This window comes from Apus apus, chromosome 3 (assembly GCF_020740795.1).
Source record: "Apus apus isolate bApuApu2 chromosome 3, bApuApu2.pri.cur, whole genome shotgun sequence".
Classification (NCBI taxonomy): domain Eukaryota; kingdom Metazoa; phylum Chordata; class Aves; order Apodiformes; family Apodidae; genus Apus; species Apus apus.
In genome coordinates, this window is record NC_067284.1 from 91,007,470 (window position 1) to 91,028,985 (window position 21,516).

At 39.4% G+C, this 21,516-nt stretch overlaps 1 protein-coding gene across 2 annotated transcripts in view; it reads left to right on the forward strand.

Moving 5' to 3' along the window:
- Positions 1-7,940, forward strand: part of PDE10A (phosphodiesterase 10A) — a 361,168-nt gene extending 353,228 nt beyond the window's left edge. For both annotated transcript variants that reach the window (XM_051614749.1, XM_051614748.1), the window contains exon 22: positions 3,687-7,940. In XM_051614749.1, the coding sequence (XP_051470709.1) occupies positions 3,687-3,804 (118 nt within the window). In that variant the 3' untranslated portion in view covers positions 3,805-7,940. The remainder of the gene's footprint in view (positions 1-3,686) is intronic.
- Positions 7,941-21,516: the final 13,576 nt, after the last annotated feature.

Consider the following 21,516-nt stretch of genomic DNA (forward strand, 5'->3'; position numbering starts at 1 on the left):
GGTAAATAACAAGCATTAATTTATTATCCTAAAGTGAGTCATGCAGAAGTATTCTTAAGCGCATATTTTAGTCATTCCATTAGTTTATAGCATTAAACTCTTCTCTAGTTTCAAAATACTGTGGAGTGTGTTACTATCATAATGGCATCAAAATCCAAATTCTGCTTTGGAATTTGGAGTTTCAGTACAGGGTAGGAATGTGTACTCCCTGAGCTGTGTTGATAGTTTGATCATAGATAATTGAATAATTTGTATTCTGAGAAATAAGGAAGAGTTACTTTCAGTGTGAAATCAGAGAACATGAGGTAAACTATAGAACTGCTTGTAAACCTTTCAGCCTTTACAAGGTCAGGAGCCATCCAACTGCTTCACTGAGAGGTAGTCTGATATCTTGGAAGTTTTCTAACCTCTTCCTCTTGCTTGAATGCATGCAGCTGAAAGCTAAATGGTCAGTTATTTGATCCATGTAACTGGAACAGAGATTGTGCTTTGCATAACCATGTTTTCAGTCAGAAGGAGTTTTATACTGTTTACATGGACTAGACAGCATCAACTATAATACCCACCATTAGAAATGCAGTAATGCTTATCCTGAATATTTCTAGTTACTTGTTTCTACTCAAGCTAACAAATACTGTCAAACTGCTTTATATATGCAGGTTTTTTTCTTTCTTTGGTATTACTTATTTTTCAGCATCTGGGTGTACTTTTACCTCCCAGTATCTAGATGCTTTTAACATGAAATGTCTTTTAGAGTCTGTATGATTAATCAATTAACCTCAACACTGGCTGTCAGGAAAGTTCTGTTACTAGCTCAATCAAGTGGGAGTCCTTAAAAAATGGGTTTGTAAGAACTGTAAAACCATTTTCATAACCCTACTAGTGTCTTTGTTAAGAATTTAGCATTGTTATTCTACTTAATGTTATTCTACTTAATGGGAGGCTTAGAGAATCTAGGCTGAGTTTTATTTAAGACCACACATTTGCAGGAGCAGGGTTCTGGGAAGACTAATATATTTTGATTTCTAGCTACACGGATATCCAAATGAGGCTTATTTGCAAAAATGGCTTGTAATAATTGATGGTCCATCTTTCAGTACTCAGCTGAGGAGATTTGAAGTTAAACTGTAGAGTATCAAGCACCCACATGTACATGTGTTCTAGATGAAAGGTTCTCCATGCTTCTGAAGATCAAACATGAACCTTTCAAGAGTGGGTTTCTCTGTGAAAGGTGTGATGTCTGAAGTAAAAGCAGTCAGACTCCTGGCAGATATTAAATTAACTTTTTCCATTCTAGAAATTATGTTTGTTTGCAATTCCAGTTATAATACAAATATTTCCAAAAACTACACTAAAATAATCTCCAGACTGGGGACAGCTCTGTACAGATTCAGCTCCCCAGCCAGTTCTTACTCATTCCTTAATTTAGATTGCACTGATAGAGAACTAGGGCATAGACATGTGGATGAGGTTTAAGATCTCTGTAAGACTAAAGATCTTCCTGAAAATCCACACCCTGGCATAAAGAAGCAGTTTGATAGTTTTAGCTTAGCCTTGAAATTATCCTCCACTCTCTGACGGATTTGAGGAGGAAGTGTTGAGAGTTCAACTTGGAGATTTAGAGTAGGAAATCAAGAATACAAGTCTAACTTCCATGTCCCAATTACTAAAATGTGTATTACTAGCAGGGTTTATGTTACTTCTCCAGAACACTTCAAATAGTTGATTTTGTGTGGGGTTTTTTTCCTTTATTTTTGACGGATAACTGTTATTCAGTATGATGAGGAGAATACAGCCTTATTCCTGTTTGGTATTGCCTCAGCTGCTGACTGAAGTGATTTTGATATCACCCCTTCACCAGCAGTGCTCATTCTTGGAACTCAGTGTTTAAGCTGCTGTGTCCTTGAGTTGTTTGGAATGCAGACACCAGCTGCAAATAATAGCAGTGGAAGCAGCCAAGGCAGCATGTCAGCATCAAGGTTTTTATTTTGAGATGCTCTGGGCATTTATTCCAGACACTTAGGAGCCAGGGCTTCTTTGGGAACACAAAGGCAAATGAATCGTATTATCTGCATCTTAAAAAAAAAAAAAAAAAAAAAAGTATCAGTCACTCATTTCCCTGAAGTAAGGTAGCAGCTAAGAATCTAGGTTTTCGGGTCCAGTAATTTATTACACATTTTAAAATGCTCTCTTTATGTTCTGTATAGATCAAAACTACCAGTCACCTGTGTTAGTATTCAGAGTAAGTCCCATGTGTGTTTTGTAGCCCACATACTGATTAGGCCTACCAAAATGGCAAATCTACTATAGTATATTTACCTTGAGGATGAGGTGGAGTGATTTGGGTTTTTTTCCTTTGTTTCAGACCAAATAATTTTAAACTATTTCCATGTGCTTTCAGGTCTTTCAATTATTGCTAAAATTGATATAATTTTAAAATTATTTTGGCTGCAGTTCTCCTCATTACTTTCCCATGTACAGGAAATGGACCTAGAAATTGTGATGGTTCAGTTTTTCTGATCCTGATTGTATTAGCTGAGATTCAGTGCCATAGAAACTCTGGCTTCATGACTTCCAGTTGGCCAGGAGCACGAACAGAAGTTTCCATCTGCCTACAGAAAATGGCGTAGGTTTTCCCCTAGAGGGCACCAGCTTTCTTCTGTAGACTCCCATCAGATCCTGCCTTCCCCTATCCTCAGAAAGTGCAACATTTTCTCTTCTTACCTGTTCACTGTGCTTTCAGCTGTTTTATCAACTGTTTCAGCAAAGCAGTGACATAAAAAATCAGAAGAGTTCTGACACATAAATTCCAGTGTAATACACTGACAGAGCATGTAAGACCTCAGCATTTTCACCATCATGTTTGTTTACTGAAGAAGACATCTAAAGAACTCTTGTTTTAGTAACTAGATATCTGATAGTAAGAAGCTGAAGCAGTTGAACCTGCGCTTTCTCTCTCTGTCTTTGGAAGACTGAATGCTACATATAGCTGCAGGTTTTAAGTACAGTCTGCTATTGGATATCATCACCATAGACTTCCAAGTCACTGGAGTGATACCAGTGTACAGCAAGTAAGATTATGATTCTGTGCTCCCTCCAGATGGTTAGAACTTTCCAGCTTACTTTCTTATAATTTTATGCTTGTGAACCAAAATTTGGATTTGGGGTTTGGCAGGGCTGAAAGACACAACACGTGCCATTTCTGCTTCGAGGAAGGGGCACTTGTTGAATGTAGTAGATTGATAGTACGATCACTGCATTAGTAATTGAAAGCTGATACTATGGTGTTGGCATGCAACATGTTATATATACACTGTCAGGTAGCCCCTGTGCAGGAGTTTCAGAAGGGTTGATGTGCTGCTGTGGTTTCCAGTGAAGGAAGTTGCCTGGCAAAAGGCTCTGGTGGTTTTGAAAAGGGCCCAAGTATGCTGTGGTAAATCCCTGAAGGTGGCTTGTCTCCAGACTGCTGTTTCAAAGATAGTCAAGATGTATACAAGCCACACAGAGTTATAAAATGGGATAACTAAAGGTAACGAATGAAATAATGTAAAGATTATAAAAGCCTAATGACTTACAGGTAGGTAGTTACATACATCATAAAGCTAGCATGGCATAGTATAAAAAAGCAGACAGTATTGTTAGAAAGAAATCCTAATAATCCTTTTTGACTTTTTTTGCATCTCCAGGGACAATCTCAACCAATGGGAGAAAGTAACAAGAGGTGAAGAAGCCTCTATATGGATTCCCTCCCAGTCCCTTGCTTCTGGGACCTCAGATTCACTTCCTGTGAAGATCGATGACTGAACAGCAGCAACAGATTGCTTTAACCTGAAAAGCATCCCTTCTTTTTGGGGGGGTTGTTTTTTGTTTTCTTTCATTTTTATTTGGGAAAAAAAAAAAAAGGAAAAAGAAAACCTACAAAATGCTAGCTAAGAAGCAGATCTGCCTAGGAAGGTAACATTGATGGAGTTACCTCAGCTAAATGACTCTCTAGCAGCCAATCTCCTGACCTACACCAGTGACACAACATGAACAGAGGGAAAGTGACAACTCAGATATTTTGGAATCAGCTATCAAAAGAGAACTTACAACTTGTGAATATAAAAGACTGGCCTTATCTTATGGGCTACATTGCTGAGGCCTTAATTTAAAACTGATGGGGAGGGGAGAAATCTTAGGGGGTAATTCTAAATCATAACTTTCTAGTAAGGGTTTCAATGGTACTTTTATTATACCGTACTGTGGCTGGCTTTAACACCAGTGTCACTTGGGAGTTCTTGGCTATAAATAGAACAATATACCCATTGCTATTGTGAATGTTTATGTGTGATCTACTTGTAATCAGTTTGAACTCCAGCAGAATCCTTGGAGACTATAATTCATGCTTAGGTTACAGTGAATTTTCTTGCTGCAAACAAAAGGAAAACCAACTTTCAGGTTAAAGGTTTAAAGTACTTCATTAAGCATCGTAATGCAAATTGTCTGTCACTCACAAGGCAAATGTTGAAAGAACTAGGTGATGGTGCTTTGTTCTTCAGAATGATTTATAAACCTAGACAACTCCTCCCTTAAGATACTGAAAGTACTGGATATTTATCTCTGATATGAGGGAGAGTTTCAGGTTGGCGTTTTTGTATCCATAGTGACAAAAGTATCAGATTAAAATTTAAATGTGACACTAAAGATTTCCTTACCTAGCTCACAATTAAGTGAAGTCATAATTTTTATTTCCACCTGCTGAGTTGTATTTCAAAAGGTACTAGAGACATACCTGAAATATCTGCTGGGAACAAAAGCCTTGTCAGAAATGTCAGGTTTGATAAGAGGGATTGTGTTACCATCACAGTAAATCAAAAGTGTTATTGCATTGATTAGCCTTTGTGTTGAACAGTAACACTGCATGTCTTCTAGGACTCTCTTCCCCCCACCCCAAGGTGAGTGAAATTAGGAAACTTCTCCCTTTGTCTGTTTGCTTTTTTCCTCTACTTCAGCAAAATTTCCAAGCTTAGAACTGCCTTTCTCAATGAAAGAATAGCTGACTGAAGACAAGTACTCTAAAATGCTGTGTTTACAGTTCTGTGCTGATTTAGGCTTCAGCCTTACAATCTTATGCACAGGCTTTAAGACCTTAAATTTAATGCCACTTTTTAAAAATTAGTGCAATTGTACAGAATATGCTTCAAAAAACACTTAATTTGCCTTCATCATTCTGTTTAAAATAATGAGAAAAAAAATCTTCATGTTGATCTACACAGTAGGTGAAAACACAGTCCTCACATACAGCCTATTCTTTTTCACAAGTAATACTCTTGTAGTGTTTCCATAAAAATACGGCCTTCTGTGTAACTGCAACAGATAATTGTAGTGACTTAGAACACAGGTTCTTGTTTTCCATCTCATGTCTGTTGAGCTGTATTTCTCTAATAAGCATGCCATCTTCTGGGTTTCGTGTAACTGACTTTGATTCTCTGAGTTTTGCCTTCTGTTATGGTCGAGCACATACCAGTATCTGTACATGTGTACAGTATGTGATATGTAATTGCATAATGTATAAATGCACCTAAGCCTTTGCAGTACATAGATACCCCAGAGGTTGAAAATTCAACATAAAGTTATCTTATTTGTATGATACAGGTTACCTAACAGCAGCCATGTAGTTATTTTCAGTTTGCTTTGTGAACTCTAAATGCAGAAATTCATCATTAACCACAGCAAACTATTTGAGAATAATAATAATAAAAAATAGGACAGGAAACAATTACACCAAAGTAGAATGAATAGTATCTCACGCTGTGTCCTCTGCTTTACTCCTTAGCAGTTCTGTTTTAACTAAATCTTGTAGATGCAACCTTTCATCCACTAAGTACTTGAGCCACAAGCCACAGTTTCTAATATATACATTAAAATTATCCAAAACTATGGTGACTACAAAAATGCTCTCTGAAATTCAGGTACCCAAACAACTGGATGGAACATTTTTCCTTGATGGTTCAAGTATATTTACTGTTATTCTCCCTCTTTGAATGCTGATCTTAAAAGAGTTCCAAAAATACTCCTTATCCCTCTATGTTATGGAAAGCTTTTAATTAATCTTTTACTCACTGACAACAAATGTAACTTCACTAGTTCTGTTACCTACCATTGAAAGTTTTTGGCAGTATCGCGTAATACTTCATGTTTTGAAGTTTGTAAGTGAACAAGAATAGAACGTGTCAAAAATAGAACGCTTCCCTAAAAATTTTGCCAAATTGGCAATAAGTTGTTCTATTAATGTCTTAAGTTAATCAGGTGTTGTTTCTAACATATAACTATCCACATCACATAGAATATATGTTTGCTATAGAACAATGTCTATTAGAGATAAAAAGTTAGGCTCCAGTAATTGTGGTTTGGTTTGGTTTCCTGGTGTGTAAAAAGGAGAAAGGTCATGACAAAATGTTCCTCTTTGTTAGCACCTAGACCAACAACAATAGCCACAATGGGCTGTGTTTTCTAAGCAAATTTAGTCTGTCTTAACATTTACAGAGTGCAGATTCTAGTAACAAGCTTATACCTGCATTACCAAAGTGAAAACCACCAAAAATTAAAACTTTGAAGCTACTTTTGAATTTCATGCTTTGAGTACATGTTGAGATTTAATGGTTCAAAATGGTGGACATGAAATCACAAATAGAGCAGTAAGACATCTAGATCTGTTAAGACTCCTGGCTCATTAAGTTAAACTATCAAAAGCCATTCTTTGTTGCTTTTGTGTCCTGCTAAAACCAGTCTTTCCCAAGATCAATAAGAATGTGTAAAAAAACCTAACAGATCTCTCCTTTCCTAGAAGTGTTAGACTTCATACTCCCAGAACTGCATCATTTTTGTTACTAATTTCAGTTGCTTTTCCCTTCAAAAGGACTGTTTGAAGCCATAATTGAGCATTTCTAATATCTTATGAAATGGTGCCTGAAAGGTATGCACTACGTGAGAAAAATAGTTGACGTAGCATGATACTAATCTGAGATTTTGCGTATTTTATTACAGCACTGACAGAAACTCCACTGTTACAATTAATCTATGAGTTTTGAACCATAGTTCAACATTGTGCTGTAATGGTTCAACTCATGGCAGTATTATTTATTTATTTTATAAGGGGCCATTTAGTTATTACATTAGAGAAAGGCAATACGGTGTTTTTTTAGATGGGGTATATGGTTAAACATTTACATTGGAAGGGACATGCAGTGTGGAATTAATCTTTTTACATGGCACAGGTTTCTTTCATGTGTTTAAACAGAACAGTGTGATCAGTTTGCTGTGACTGCATTTAGAGCATTTAGTGTTAAAATTGTAGGGATAGCAAATAGCACTATTCATGTTAAAAGTAGACATTGTTAGATGCTCAAAACAATTATGACCCTCTTGAAATAATGCATTTGCCTCAAACACTGTGATATAGGAACAGTTCTGTGAAGCGGAACAATTAATTTGTTCATTCTGAACACAGAAAAGGCTCTCTGCACACTACTACAAGGAAGTTCACGTTTAAACTTTTTATATATCCCAATCTAGCAAAGGCACATCATAACTCTTATTTTGCTTTCTGACCAAAAACTGTGCTCGATTGTAATACGGGTGTATACTCTGTCAAATAACTTAAAATAACAGACTGCTTTCTAGGGTAGATCAAACTGATTTGTTGAGTAGATTCATATATATTCAAAATCCAGGTTGGGCTGTTATGTGAAGAGGAAAGAACTTCAAGGTAACAACATTCAACTTTCTGACATTTAGTGAGCTGAAAATTTGTTTTATATATATATATATATTTACACACATATATATATATATGATACATATAAACTATCTTTGTAAAAAAAATACGCAAGTGCAATAATTTAAAGAGGTCTTAACTTTGCATTTATAAATTATAAATACTGTACATGGTGTGTAATTTTTTCATGTATTCATTTGCAGTCTTTGTATTTAAAAAACAAACCTAAACCTTTACTATTGCGTTTGTACAATAGAACAGTAAGCATTTATTATGATATAGTTAAGTTGTAAATAAATTCACAAACCAAACAGCCAGTACATATTCATATATGGGTGTCCTATTGTGAAACCTGGTTTTGCTTTTACTGCTGGCTTTAGCACAGCAAGACTACTTCTGTGGATATGTAATTATACATATAAATATATGTATGATACATAAAATATATTTAGAAATGTTCATAAATTTAATGGATATATCTATACATATACTTTGGTGTTAATATTACTGAATACAGAGTTTTTTAATATTATTTTTCATGTTTATTTTTGCTATTATTGGGAGTGAAAGTGAGGGATTGGAAGTGTGTGTGTATATGTACAAGTAAACCACATGAGAAACAGATTCAAAACATAACAGAATCCTTTAAAAAGGTAGGGTTTGTTTTTCCCTGTTATTTTCGTTTACTGCTTATGCTGTATCTTCCCAACTTTGCTGTTGTTGTTGTTATTGTTAAATAGTATTTTATCACCTATTGCAAGTTCACATCACAAACAGCAAAGGGATGTGATTTCCTGCTTGTCCTCCTGCTGCCAGAGAGCTTGCTTTGCTGTTGACAGATACTTGCACACAGATCCTTGCTTTGTCACAGTCAAACAGCAGCATAGCTATTGCAGAATAATTCGCTACTTTTAGGAGCAATTATGGAGATACTCAAATGCTGAATTGCAGAAAAATAATCCTGCACACAAAGTTTTAAGGTTTTCTAGTCTAAAGTGATATAGGGCTTTGACAGCTGGCAATACCCTGAAAATAAAAGGTAGGTTCAGGGAAGCAAAATTTAAAAATAGGTGAAAAAAATGAGGAAAACAATTTCTTGTGTATTTGCCTACCTAATACAGGGATTTGCTTCAAAGATCTCTTGCACTGTCCATGATCAGTAAAGAGGGTATGTACCATTTATAGATGTGGTCTTGTGTCTTTATGACTCAGTATGACCCCTTTGATTCTTAGAGAAAGATGAGCTAGAGAGTTCAACCTGAGCTCTGTCTCTAGTTCTCAGCATGGCCTCCAAATTTTCCTGGTCTCCCTCCTCAATGAAAGAACTTGGCATTGCCAGCACAACTTGGTCATAAACAGATTTCCAAAGCAACTGCTTTGGTTTAACTATTGCATACAGTTGTCAAAAACAAGTTTTACAAAACTGGGTTTGTGCTGTTGTGACCAGCCTTTCCAGAAAGCTCTGTTTGATGCAAGGGACGTGCTGCTAGGGCTAATGTTTGTGATGAAATAGAAACTGCACTGATATTGAATGCATTTTCTCGGGTTTATTCATTTAAGTGTTAAAACTTTCCACATTGTTTTGAGGGACAGTAAATAGAAGAGGAATATTCCTGTGAATAGTATTAATTTGGCCCTTTCCACCTGTTTCTCTATTGTTGGCAAGAACTGTAGGCTGAAGTCAATTACTTTCTGGTCAAGTATTTCAAATTGATGGCAGTTGATCACATGCCTTTTCCAGACTTACTTCTTGTAGCATAGCATGGGGCTTTGCCTTTGATGGTCACTGCCCAGTCAGTATACTTTCCTTAGCATTTTTAGTCCTTTGTTATTGAAAAACATCATCAGAGACTTACAAAAATCAACCCCTGAATATATTCCCTTGTAGATACTGGAAAATGTAATTGTGAAATCAGATTAACTGAAACTCATTGAAGGTTGGAGAGGAAAGGAGTATTTCTGTTGGTTTTGAGGAACTTTAAATTAGGCTTTTTTGGAAGTATCCAAGTGCTCTTTTAAGATGCTGTGCTCATTTGAATCAGCTGTAAGGGACGGAGACTTCAGTGCATTTTGCTGGCTCAACAAGTGTTGGAGATTACTTTGTTGTATTTATTTTGCTGAAAACAATTACATAGGAAAAATTTCCTTTCCTCAATCTGTAGTCCCCCTTCTCAAGATTAGGAGAAATGTTTTTTTTTTTTTTCCCCAATGTGTTTCAGTAGTGCTCTATGAAGAGCTACCTGTGCTGTGGATGTTACTTACTAAGATGAAGATCTGTCTCTGGATCAAGAATGAGTTCCAGAAAATGCTTCAGAAGGTAGTGTTGTGTTGTTGTTTAAAAGTCTTCTAAAAGAAGAGGGAAGCCTAAGACTCAAGAACTTTGAAAATAATGAAAATAATATACCAGGTAAAGTTTTTCTTTAATTTTTTTTTATTGGTTTGTAACACTGCTGGAAGGGCTAAATGCTTTTCACCACATAGTCTGCTAACATTCAGCTGGCATTAATTATTTTTCTTTTTTACAGCAATGTAAACCCTGTGGATATAGGTGAGAATATGATGTTTGTAGAGCTACTTCTGTTCATTGAGCTGTATTTATGCTGCTTGTGGAAGCAAGATAATTGTTAATAAATACTATTTAGTAAGCAAATGGAAATGAAAAATTAGGGCTTGTAAAATAATAATAAAAAAAACCCCAAACAAACAAAAACAACCAACCAAACAAAAAAAAGCCAAACAAAGGAAACTTTTGGAAGCACGTAACATAGTCAATATATGTCAAAAGTCTTTGAAAATGTCACCAACAATGTTAGTAGCAGTGGTCAATGTGGTGCCATTGTGAATATGTTTGGAATTTGTGCTGATGGATAAGTTGATCATAAAGAAGAGAAGCAGGATGATACTAGTTTCCAACTAGTGAAATCCAAGTTATTCTCTGCTGCTCACTTATGGAGAGAAAATAAGCATTTAATACTGGCCATATTTTACATCTCTTTCCTGCATATTGCAGAAAACTGTTCTCTGAAATTCCTCCTTCTGTACCCAGCAGAGCACTGCCATGAGAGCTAGCTATCTTCTACTAGTGACATACTGGCAACATTAATGAACTAAGGCATGTGAAAGCCAAGACCACCATTCTTGGAAAAGCAAGATATACTGTACTTCAGGCTTAAAAGGAAACTTCAGATAGGAAAACTAGCATCCTATGAAGTCCTTGAAATCATTAAATACAATTTTCTTATTATGTTAGCAAGTTCCTAGTTTTCTGCTTTTTATCTTTCTGGCGCTTTGTCCTATTAATTTGCTCTTCTGGTGGAGCAATTACTTTTTTTTCTTTCACCTCTGCGGACTGCATAAGTAAAATAGACTGCCATCTCTGCCATCTCTACAGCCTCTTCTACCATCTCTACTTCTGCAGTCTGAATTAATTCTCAGTGACTGGAAATTAAAAATGTAAAGCTATTCTTGAGGGCTATGTTTCTAAGGGTTATGGGAAGCACAGAGAACAGGGTGTGTACCAAATACTGAGTTAATGGGTTGGAGTTGTGGAAAGGGGACCTTAGTTTCTTTCTGTCCTGAGAATAATAGTTTGTATGCAGTTTACATACCTGAAAAGTCTGAAATGAAGTAAATGCTATGGCATGTCAGGGTAAGGTGAAGGCAGAACTAAAGTGAAAGACAGGCTGTGCCTATAGGGAAAGCTTCTCTCACCCACTGGCTAGCCTCAGAAAGGGAGGCTGATTTAAAGTCTCAGCTCCCTAGTCTTTCTGCATGGTAATTTGCCCTGAGTTGTATAAAGGCCTTGTACAGAATCACTCTCTGGCTCATAGTGTTGCAGAAGTGCTTTGGACAGGATCTAAGTGCAGAGTTGGCATAGATGAAATGAATGTGATTGGGGATCCAGGTGCTTTTCTTTCAAAGCTGTATTATGGACCTGCTTAGGAAGTGACAAGAAAGGACTACAGAGTGAGATGAAGAGGGCTTTTCAATTGCAAGATCTTTTACCAGTTTCCTGAATGTAGTTGATCCTGCATAGCCTAAATCACAGATTAAGCCATTTGCACACGTTACTCTTAATGCTGCTAGTTTATAGTGGCAGTAAAACAGAGCAGAGTTTGCAGAATTTTGCTTGAGCTTTCATTTCTGTTTGATCTCTGACCTTAGCCTGACAAAACACTTCTGAACCTGGAAGAGTTCCCCCTCCCCAGGAACATTCATGCTACAGGAAATGCTGTAGCAGACATCCACATGGTAAACAGATTTTTTTTCACATTCTTTGATCTGGAACCATGTACAAAGACATGATCTGTGTCATCTTTTTCAGTTGCATCAGTCAATATAAACCATATCATGGGAAGACTGGAGCAGAACATTTCTTTTGCAGATGTGGGAAGGCTTTGTGTCAATGACTTGTCACTAACTGTTTTGCTGTGTTGTAGTAACAGCTCCACAGTTTAAACAAGATAGTCCTGTGACTGAGAATGCTGTAATTTAATGTTTATGGTGCTACAATTAAGGCTAATGAGGTTGTCACAGCGTGGAAGCATCTATTCTGATCTTTACAGGGTAGGCTGATGGCTGTAACCAATTTTCTCTACTTCTGTACAGACACTACTGCCATGCTTGTCCTGCATTGAGGAGGATACCAGTAACCTCAGCAGAGAGAGGATGGGCTGGGACAGACTAAATTCTCTTCCTTTCTAGAGCTTGTCTCATCAAGTTATCCTGAAGATTCACTAGTTGGGAACATCAATTTCACTAGTGTTACTTTCACCTTGGGAAAAAAAAAAAAAAAAAAAAGAAACAAATAGAAGCTGCCATATTCTGCAAAAATATTAGAAACCAAATATGAACTGTGTAATTCTCCACATGATCCTCCATGGTTGGTGCAGATCTTTCACATGCTTTTTCATGTGTATGTACATAAAAGCACAAATTTTATACCACAGGCTCTGTGGTTCTCCAGCACTATACCCATGTTGCATTTGGTGTCTGCTTCAAACACAAGTATCCTAGGAGAAAAATTTAACATGCTATAATTTCTATGTGCCAAGTAAGGGTGAGAGGAAAGTGCTTGTGAAAACTCTATTAGACATAGTGATATTTTGGAAAAAAAAACAAGACAAAGCACACTATTCTATTCAGAGGATAGTTGCATTTAACTTGATAATAAACCACTTGCATACTACTTCTCCAGGTTAGATAAACTCCAAAGAGCTATTACAATTGTTGGAAATAATGTCAACACTTATGGCAGCAACAGGCTAGGATGACACAGAAACAGACTTCATAACTGAACTAGAAAAATAAACTACAAACAGCAAAACATTGGTGTTTTAAAATGCCGAAATATCAAGAAATAACTTTCTTGACTACTTGTAGCATGCAGTAGATCCCAAGCTTGTTGGGAATGGGGTATTGGCAGGGCAGGGAAAGCTTTAGCAAAGTTGCAGTCACTTTTCTGTTTTGTAGTCCCATATACCTATGTGGTACTGCACTTCATTTATCACTGGCTCTTTAGAGCGATCTAACCCAGAAACTGTTCTGCACATCACTGTCACTGCATTAATAGGATTGGGGGGTCCTCTGCAAGTCCTTTCTGTTTGACAAGGTAGAGGTAAGTACCACTGGTAAGGCGGTCTCTGCCCATCATCAAAACACAACACACAGTAGACATAACCAAAACAAATATAAACTTGTGAAAAAAAGACTTTGAACAGGAGTCCATGGTGCTGCTCCTCTCCACTCCCAGGAATTTTAACTAGTGGAATCCTCAAGAACAGAGCTGATGTGAAATTCTACCTGAAGAGCCTGAGCCTGCACTGTGTTCCCAAACAGGTAGTCCTCTGACCCATGGGGGTGATGGAGCCGGGGTTCCTATGGGTTTGCATTGTTATTCTTAGGTTTAAAAAAATAAGTTAGGTTTTCTTCTGTCTTTATATGTAACTCTGAATTTCTCCTCTGTTTCCTGTTACAATCCACCTCTTGCTGTGCTTTGGATGTGATATACAGACTCCCATATTCTGTAGAAAATGACCAACAGAATGAAAAGTTATGGGGTGGATGCCAGTCCTCTTGTCTAAACAGCTAACTGGTTATAAAATGTGGGACTTCATAATTTTGTAGAAGTATTCCCCTCTGAAGTTTGGATGAAATCAACCAATAACTTCAAAAGCTTTATGAGAGGAGAATGAAGGCACCAGGGAGTGGGAGGTCTAGTCTGACAGTGCTGGAAAGCCACATAAGATATCAGACTGTGGTTTACAGCTTAAAGTTTGACTTTAGAACCATGTTAAAAGAATAAGATCTTTTGAAGCCCCACATACTGTATGAATCCAGCAAACTTTTATTTGGCATTCTTAATAAAAAGGCTAAACAATGCAACTTGCCTGCAGTATCTCAGAACAAGTCCGGGTTTACTTTGTTTTTTTGTGTTAAAGATGCATTAAGCAGAGATATTTTACATCTCTCTGCAGTGGGGAGCAATGCTTCCTATCAGATCTACATCTGGATTTCAAGACTGAGTGTAACTATGCTTTGGACTATATACAGGTTGTATTTCTGTGACAGAAATGTGATTATGAAACTGTGATGGAGACAATGAAGTAGCACAACTTAAAATTAGCTTTAGATCTTGAGTTGTTAAGGACTTCTGGATTTGTTTAAGGATTTATGTTTAGAAACTCTATTACCTCTAATCCTGGAGCCTGCTGGTGTTGACACTAGCCTTCCCAGTGGTACTGATGAGACTGAATGCTGTAACTGCTGAGCAACTGGACTATGGTGCTGTCCCAAGACCCTGTAAACACTTTCTGATGGATGGCCTGTATTGAAGGGCTCCATTTTATCTTTTGTATAAAGTCTGTCCTGCACAGCAGATAGGTTTGAATTATCCCAGTCCTATGGGAAGCCTCCCTCAGCCTCCTGCTCTTCTCCGCACTCTAGAACCTTCAGCGCTGTCCTGGTCCATGCAGAAAAACTGAAACTGGATCTTGGCTGTTTCATGGAGGATTGTCACAGAAAGTTCCTGCTGACCCCTTTCATAAAGACCAGTCTTAGAGGAGAGTTAGGGCAGGTGTAAATGCCTAAATCATCATCAGTCCTTAAAGTACTATGTCCATTTAGCATCTAAAGATAGCAGTGTAATTAGTGATGGTCGGTAGTGACCTCAGAAGACCTACTCTAATAACGCAAATGCTGTTTGCCCCCATTCCCCAGCTTTGGAGATTGTCTTTGGCACAGTTACCTGACTGAACCTGTCCAGGCCCACTACATTGCCTAGATTACACCATCTGGCTCAACACAGCATCCGGCCTGTTTCTGTGTTGAAGACAACTAAGAGGCTGCCCGCATCCTGCCTTTTCCACACACCATAGGGCTTCCACCGCAGTGCTTCATGCAGTGGGCCTATGCACCCTCTGACATGCTCCACAGAAGCTGAGAACAAGGTCACTCCAGCTGCAGTGTCTAGTTCAGGCCCCTCACAAAAACTTCAAATGGACCCCCTGTGTAGCTGGTTGATTGTATCTTTTTATGTAATAACAATACGAAATTAAAGTAAATGGAATTCACGAGTATGGCAAAGTATGTAACAACTGTAAGGTACTGGCATTTCAGGGCATTTGGTGGGAAAGATAATATCCATAACATTGATAGCAATGGATCTGATTTCTTGGCAGCTTTTTCTGTTGTTCATTGCAAACAGAAGTCCCACTGTAGCACCCACAGTAATGGAAAGAATGCTGCTGCTTATTTTCCCGATACACATAGTTTGATTAACAGGAGCAATAGCTCAGGGGTAAGAGAGCCTTTGCAACTTGGTGCCTACATCTTTCACTAGTAAGAAAGCTGTATTGGCTTAGCTAGATTTGCAGTCACTGCACACAGGAATGCTAGCTGGGAATGATCACTGCTGGGTACAGATGGGAGGTTTCATGTTTACTCTAAGCTATTACTGGGTCCAACTGCTTTGTGACTTGTAAGGGTAAACCAAAGATCTTTCAGAAGGAGAGGCCCAGGCAGCTGTGTGCTTTTTCCAGGATGACTGTCAGCTTTTTGAGTCAGGCAGGTGTGACGACCAGTGCTGTGATCAGTGTTCACAAAAGTGGTTGTCATCTAGTTCGTGAAAAATCAGGCCTGCAGTCTGATATTACTCAAGCTTTGGGAGAAATGGATTTGATTAGGTAGGCTTGTAGGACTAATATACAGGCATTAGTATAGTTGTTCACTTTTGGGTTTTGGTTGAGGTTTTTAATGTGATTTTTTCATTTGTTTTTCTTCCTTTCTGTCTGCACTGGGAACAAATGATGGGATTTTCAAGCCAATGCATATGTGATGGAACAACTGTTCTATGATCCTAAAGACAGTCAGATGTGCTTGTTGTTATGTGGCAGGAAAAGCCTATCTTCCATCTTATTTCTCTTGCACTCTCCCTGTGTCATCAGCTTGTCTGCAGTTTGATTCAACAACCTGACGTGGGTGCCAGAGTCTGGCACTCACAGAGGCTTGGTTTGTCTGTAGCTTTGTTGGATATCATGCTCTTAAGAGTTTCTATCATGTGCTTTCTTTCTCTTCCACAGGCTATTTACTGTAGGGTGTTGTCCCCTGCCCCGCTTGATCTAAGTGTACAGACTCATCCCTGAGTCTTAGTGCAGACTTGCCTGTATCATGTTTCCCACATGGCAGGTCCTTCTCACCCACCTCAAATTCCTGGAGGGGCTCTTGCTTTGACTTAATCCTGCCTCTGGGCCTCTCACTAGATACTGATGTGACTGTGTGAAGATACGGGAATTCAGCTTTGCTGGACTAGGCCTGTTACTGTTCCTCCACACTGCAGCCACCCAGTGTCTCAGCTCAGTTCCAGGATAAAAATCTTCAGACACTGACTGCTGTCAGCAAAGCAAAGCAGGAAGCTCTCTTTTGTTAAACATTAAAATAATGTTTATATATAATGAAAAGACTTCACACCCTGTCAATGAAAGACATTTCAGACAAGACCACTATGGTTTTTGGAGGTCAGGGTCCTGGTTTGAGAGTACCAGGATAAAATTGCTGTTCTGGGGCAGGGGCAGCTGTGCCTGTGGGGAGGAGAGGGACCCACACGGGCCAATCACAGTGCTCCTGCCCATGGTGCTCAGTATGCAATGGCTGCTGAGAGGGCCCTCCCGGGACCTCTCTGGCTGTTCAGCTGGCTGGGTCGGGGTTTGTTTGTCATCTCTCCCTGGGCTGCTCCTGTTCCCACATTGTTTTCTCACCAGAGAATAGCACCCTCCCTTGAGGTGGGTTGCCTTCACCTACCTCCTTGAGTAGGACTGGTGTGGCTGCTCCAAGGATTTTTGAGGACTATTGCCGGGACCCTGGACTGAGGCATCCCCCTCTGCTGCCGAGCACAAACTAGACAGATATTCTGTGTAGGCATTCCTTTGGGCTCCCCACAGTTGGCTTGGGACGTCCATAGCCTCTCCTATCACAAGCAGCAGGTAGATGCACACACATCCTAGGAGCCAGGAATTTCCTCAGAAATGGATGCTGGGTGCCTCTGATTTGCTACAACCATGCTCCTGAATGGTGTTGACCTGGGCCTGCTTTGCCACAGCTTTTTGTTTAAAGTAGGAGGAGGGAGGCAAATGAGGGTGAGCGGAGAAGAGAGGGAGACAGAAGGAGAAGGGGTAGAGAACAAGTCAGCAGGAAAAGAGGCAGCCTTTTCTGAACAGGAACCACAGCCATTCATGCATGCTCAGGTCACCTCTGGGTAGTTTGAACAGTCATGGTGCATGGATGTTAAAAGGACAGGTGTGTGGCTCTGTGAGCCTGAGAGTTTTTTAAAAAACGATGTTGGGTATCATCACTGAACTAGAAAACAACACATGTGCCAGCCATATTCAAAGATAGAAGGGGATGAGGAGAAGGAAGGGAAGAATTAACAGCAGGGCATTGCATCCAAATTGATTTGCCTTAATTACAGGACAAGCTTATAAATTCAGGACAAATTCTGAAAGTAAATATAGTTGAAGACATGGGTGGAACAAAAATGGGGGGGGAGGAGGAATTTACAAAAAGTAGGACATGCCAGAAGAAAAATGCCTTTCCCTCTCAGTGGTGATGGATGGGGCCTGCGGTGAGTGCAGCTCTGAACCTCCTGCCAGGCTCTGAAGGCAGCAGGAGGATTCAGCATGAGCCTCAGGACTGAGGTGTGGGTTCCTGTCAAGCCATGGTTGAACAGTCAGGTGGGGTGTTTGGTGTACAGTGAGGAATCCACAAGGGATGCAATGGGCAAGGCCCTTGCCCAGCCTGCCAACTTATGCACTGATTTTCCATGCAGTAGGAAAAGTTGAGCATCGCCTGCATTGGTCAGTGTTGGTCAGCAAAGGCCTAGTGTGGCACATGCTGTAGGACTGACCCTGCTCAGTGATGTTGTTCAAAACCTCATGCTGGGCTTTTGCACATATATATTTCACAGTGTGCAGCCCAAGTTTCCCTGACTCCTGGGAAGCCATGCTCAGCTGTACTGAGCTGCTTTGTCACACTTCAAACCTCTCTTCCACCCTCATGCTCTGTAGGCAAAAAATATCCCTCTCCCTCCCTCAGGACGTATATAAAGATGAAAATGTATTTAACATCTCTTTTAGTTTGCAAGTGCCAATAATGTGTGGTTATTTATTATTTTTTTTATCAGATGGTCTAGTTGATAAATATAGCCAGCTAAATTCAGAGTAACTCATTTCAACCTGAGTTTAGCACTGAAGTGGGCTGGTTCTATTTTGAGGCTGAAGAAGTGTTTGCATGCCTGAAATCCTGTCCAAGTTCTCCTAACTATATCAGTCAGTCTAATAACAGAGATTACCTCTTCCTACAGACCTTGCCTTGCTTACACTCTTGAGGCACTGTGACTACAGTGACACTGCTTCTTCCTTTTTCCTGTTGCTTCTCTGCCACCTGCAGTGCACAGCTTGAATGAAAACTATAGAGGAAGAGGGGAAGCACATTAGGGTATTTCCTGACTTTAAAGTGTTTCATTTGCAAACTTAAAGATGTTCCTGGAAACAGAAAATGTTAAGTCAGAAGGGATGTCTGGAGGTCACCCAGTCCAGCCCTCCTGCTGAGCTAAGACATTTTGATCAGATGCTCCGACCTTATCCAGTGAAGTTGCAAGCACTTCCAAGGATGGAGATTTCATAGCCTCTCTGGGCATGTGCTTCAGTGCTGAATCATTCTTGCTGTGAAGAATTTTTTTCCTTACATCCAATTTATTTTTCCCTTGTTGCAACACGTGGCTGTGGCCCCTTGCCCTTTCACTGTCCACCTTTCTTCTCTACCCCTCAGTGCAGGGTGACAATACAGGCTTTTTCCTACCCATCCTTAGTGGTCTCATCTCTGGGCTATACAAAATAGTTCCAGCTGGGATGGCCCATGCTCCTGCCTCTCAGAAATCTCAGTGTTCCTTTGCAGTTTGTCAACATCTTGCTTGCTCTATATAGCTCAATGCTGGACACCGTGTTCCAGGTGTGGCTTGCCAATGCAGAGCAGAAGGGCCTTTATTTTGTCTGCTCGCTGTGCACTTGCTTATATTGCCTAGTATATGGTTAGCTGCCTTCATCACAAGGCACATTACTGTCTCTTGTGCAGCTGGCCCAAAAGGACCCCTCAAGTACTCTTCTGCAAAGCTGCTACCTACCCAGCTCCTATCCTAGAATGTAACCCCTATGTGGGATTAGGCCATCCCAGTTGTAGATGTTGCACTTCCCCTTTTTGACCATCAGGGGGTTTCTCTTGGCCCAGTCCTCCAGCCTGTCAAGGTCTCTGTTTTTGCTATCCCCTGCTGTTTATTAAGTGTATGGTTTCCCATCCACTTTTGTGTCTCCTTATGCTGTAAAGACATGTTCAAAGACCTAGTTCCTCCACAAAGCAGTGTTTTCTTTTGTTATAGACTATGGAGGCATGATAGGATGGGTTTTTAGAAGCAGACTACTCTTATTTGCAGTAGAGTTAGTCTTGGAAGGGGAAGGATCTGTGCTGCCCAGCAAGTTACCCAGTGCCTTTGGAAACTTTCACTTTCTTATTGGCCTCCCACTTTTCACCAGAAATTATAGAGACAGGATGCAGACCTATCACCTAGCAGGAAACACAAGCTCTGAGATGTTCACCTTTGCTGTCTGCTCATTGACTGAGTCACTAAGGATACAAATTAGAGAATTCCTGCTCCTGAACTGTTCAAGAAAACCATTTTATAATTATATGCTTTCTTTTGCTTTATGCCTTGCCTTGTACTTTGCCTCAGCTCCTATCCACTTAGACCTTAAACATTCAGCTTAATTGAGGACTGAACTCAAGGGTGCTTTTGTGTTGAGGTTTTCAGACTACCATGATCTGCCCAGCAAGTAAATGAAAGAACAACATCTGAGTATGAACTCATCCCAATGAAGGTCCAGACTTTCAGGGCATTTGCAGGCTTTATTCTGAATGGGAAAACACATTTACTCTCCTTTTCTGCCCTATGCCTAGCCAGCCTACTCTTACATTTCCTGAATAAATAACGGTGATCTCCATAAGAGGGTTTTATGTCTGTTTAAAGACAGAAAAGAGAAGTGAATATAATCATCTAGGCAGATTCTTCTCAGCAGCAGCTGCTGCTTCTCCTCTACTCAACATGCTGCAATATGCTCCTTCTCTTGCATGCTTCTGTGAAAAAAACTACAAGCTTGTTATCATGCTCATTTCCATCCCTCCAGCACAAGTCAATCATGGGAATGATTAAATAGTTCTGGAATTAGAAGTGACAAAAAAGAAACAGAGATCAGAGTGGAGTGGCAGGAAGGGAAATGAAACAGTTTCTTTATGCCTTCCCCTTTGTTCCCTGTACCATATTGTTGTTGAAGAAATAATAAAGAAATAATACAGTTTTGCTTTATTAGATGTCAGTTTATAAAATTTCCTCTGTGCTACCTAAAACCTACCCATATCCACAGGCTTTCTGCTACTTCTCGGTGGTCTTTCTTGCAGTGAGCCAATCTCACTTAAATTTATTGATAAATAAATCAAGGCTCTGACTGCATCACATTTAGATATTAACTTCAAATAACATTTACAAGCAAGGGAATTCTGTGGATTACCATGCCATTCAGGCTCATGGGTCAGGATTTGACTTTCTCACTGTATCTTATCAGTCACCAGTTGTTTTTTTCCTGGGTAGCAAGAACAGTTAAGGTTTGCTTTTGGCCATCCCAGGCTGCACGTTTGGAAACTGGGAAAGCAAGGCATGCTTTCTAACACTGAAGATGTTTTTTTATACTTGAACTCCTAAAATTTTTGCAGTCAATTTTTGCTACAAGCATGCTTTCTGCTATATCTCCCTCATTTGGTCCCTTCTTCAGGCTAAATTAAATTCTTCCACCCACATACATTTTCTTCTCATTTGTGGTTTCAACTCACTCCCTTCTGGAATCCTCCAGTTGTTCTAAATCTTTTCTGAAGAGCACTGTCTGAAACTGGGCATAACATTTGGCTGAACCCTTGTCTGTGCTGGGCATGCTGACAGGAGTATTTGCACTTGCTATGTATTAAACACTAGCCTGTGTATCCCAGTATAATGTTTGTCTTGCTCACCATACTGATGCTGTCGGTTTGTGCTGACCGTGTCATACACCATATTCCCCAGATATTTTCTAAATAATTTTCTACTGAGCCAGCTGTTGCTGACCACTGGGCAGCCGATTGTCTCAGCACATATTGATGTTCATCCAGCTGTTATCAGAATTTTCCAG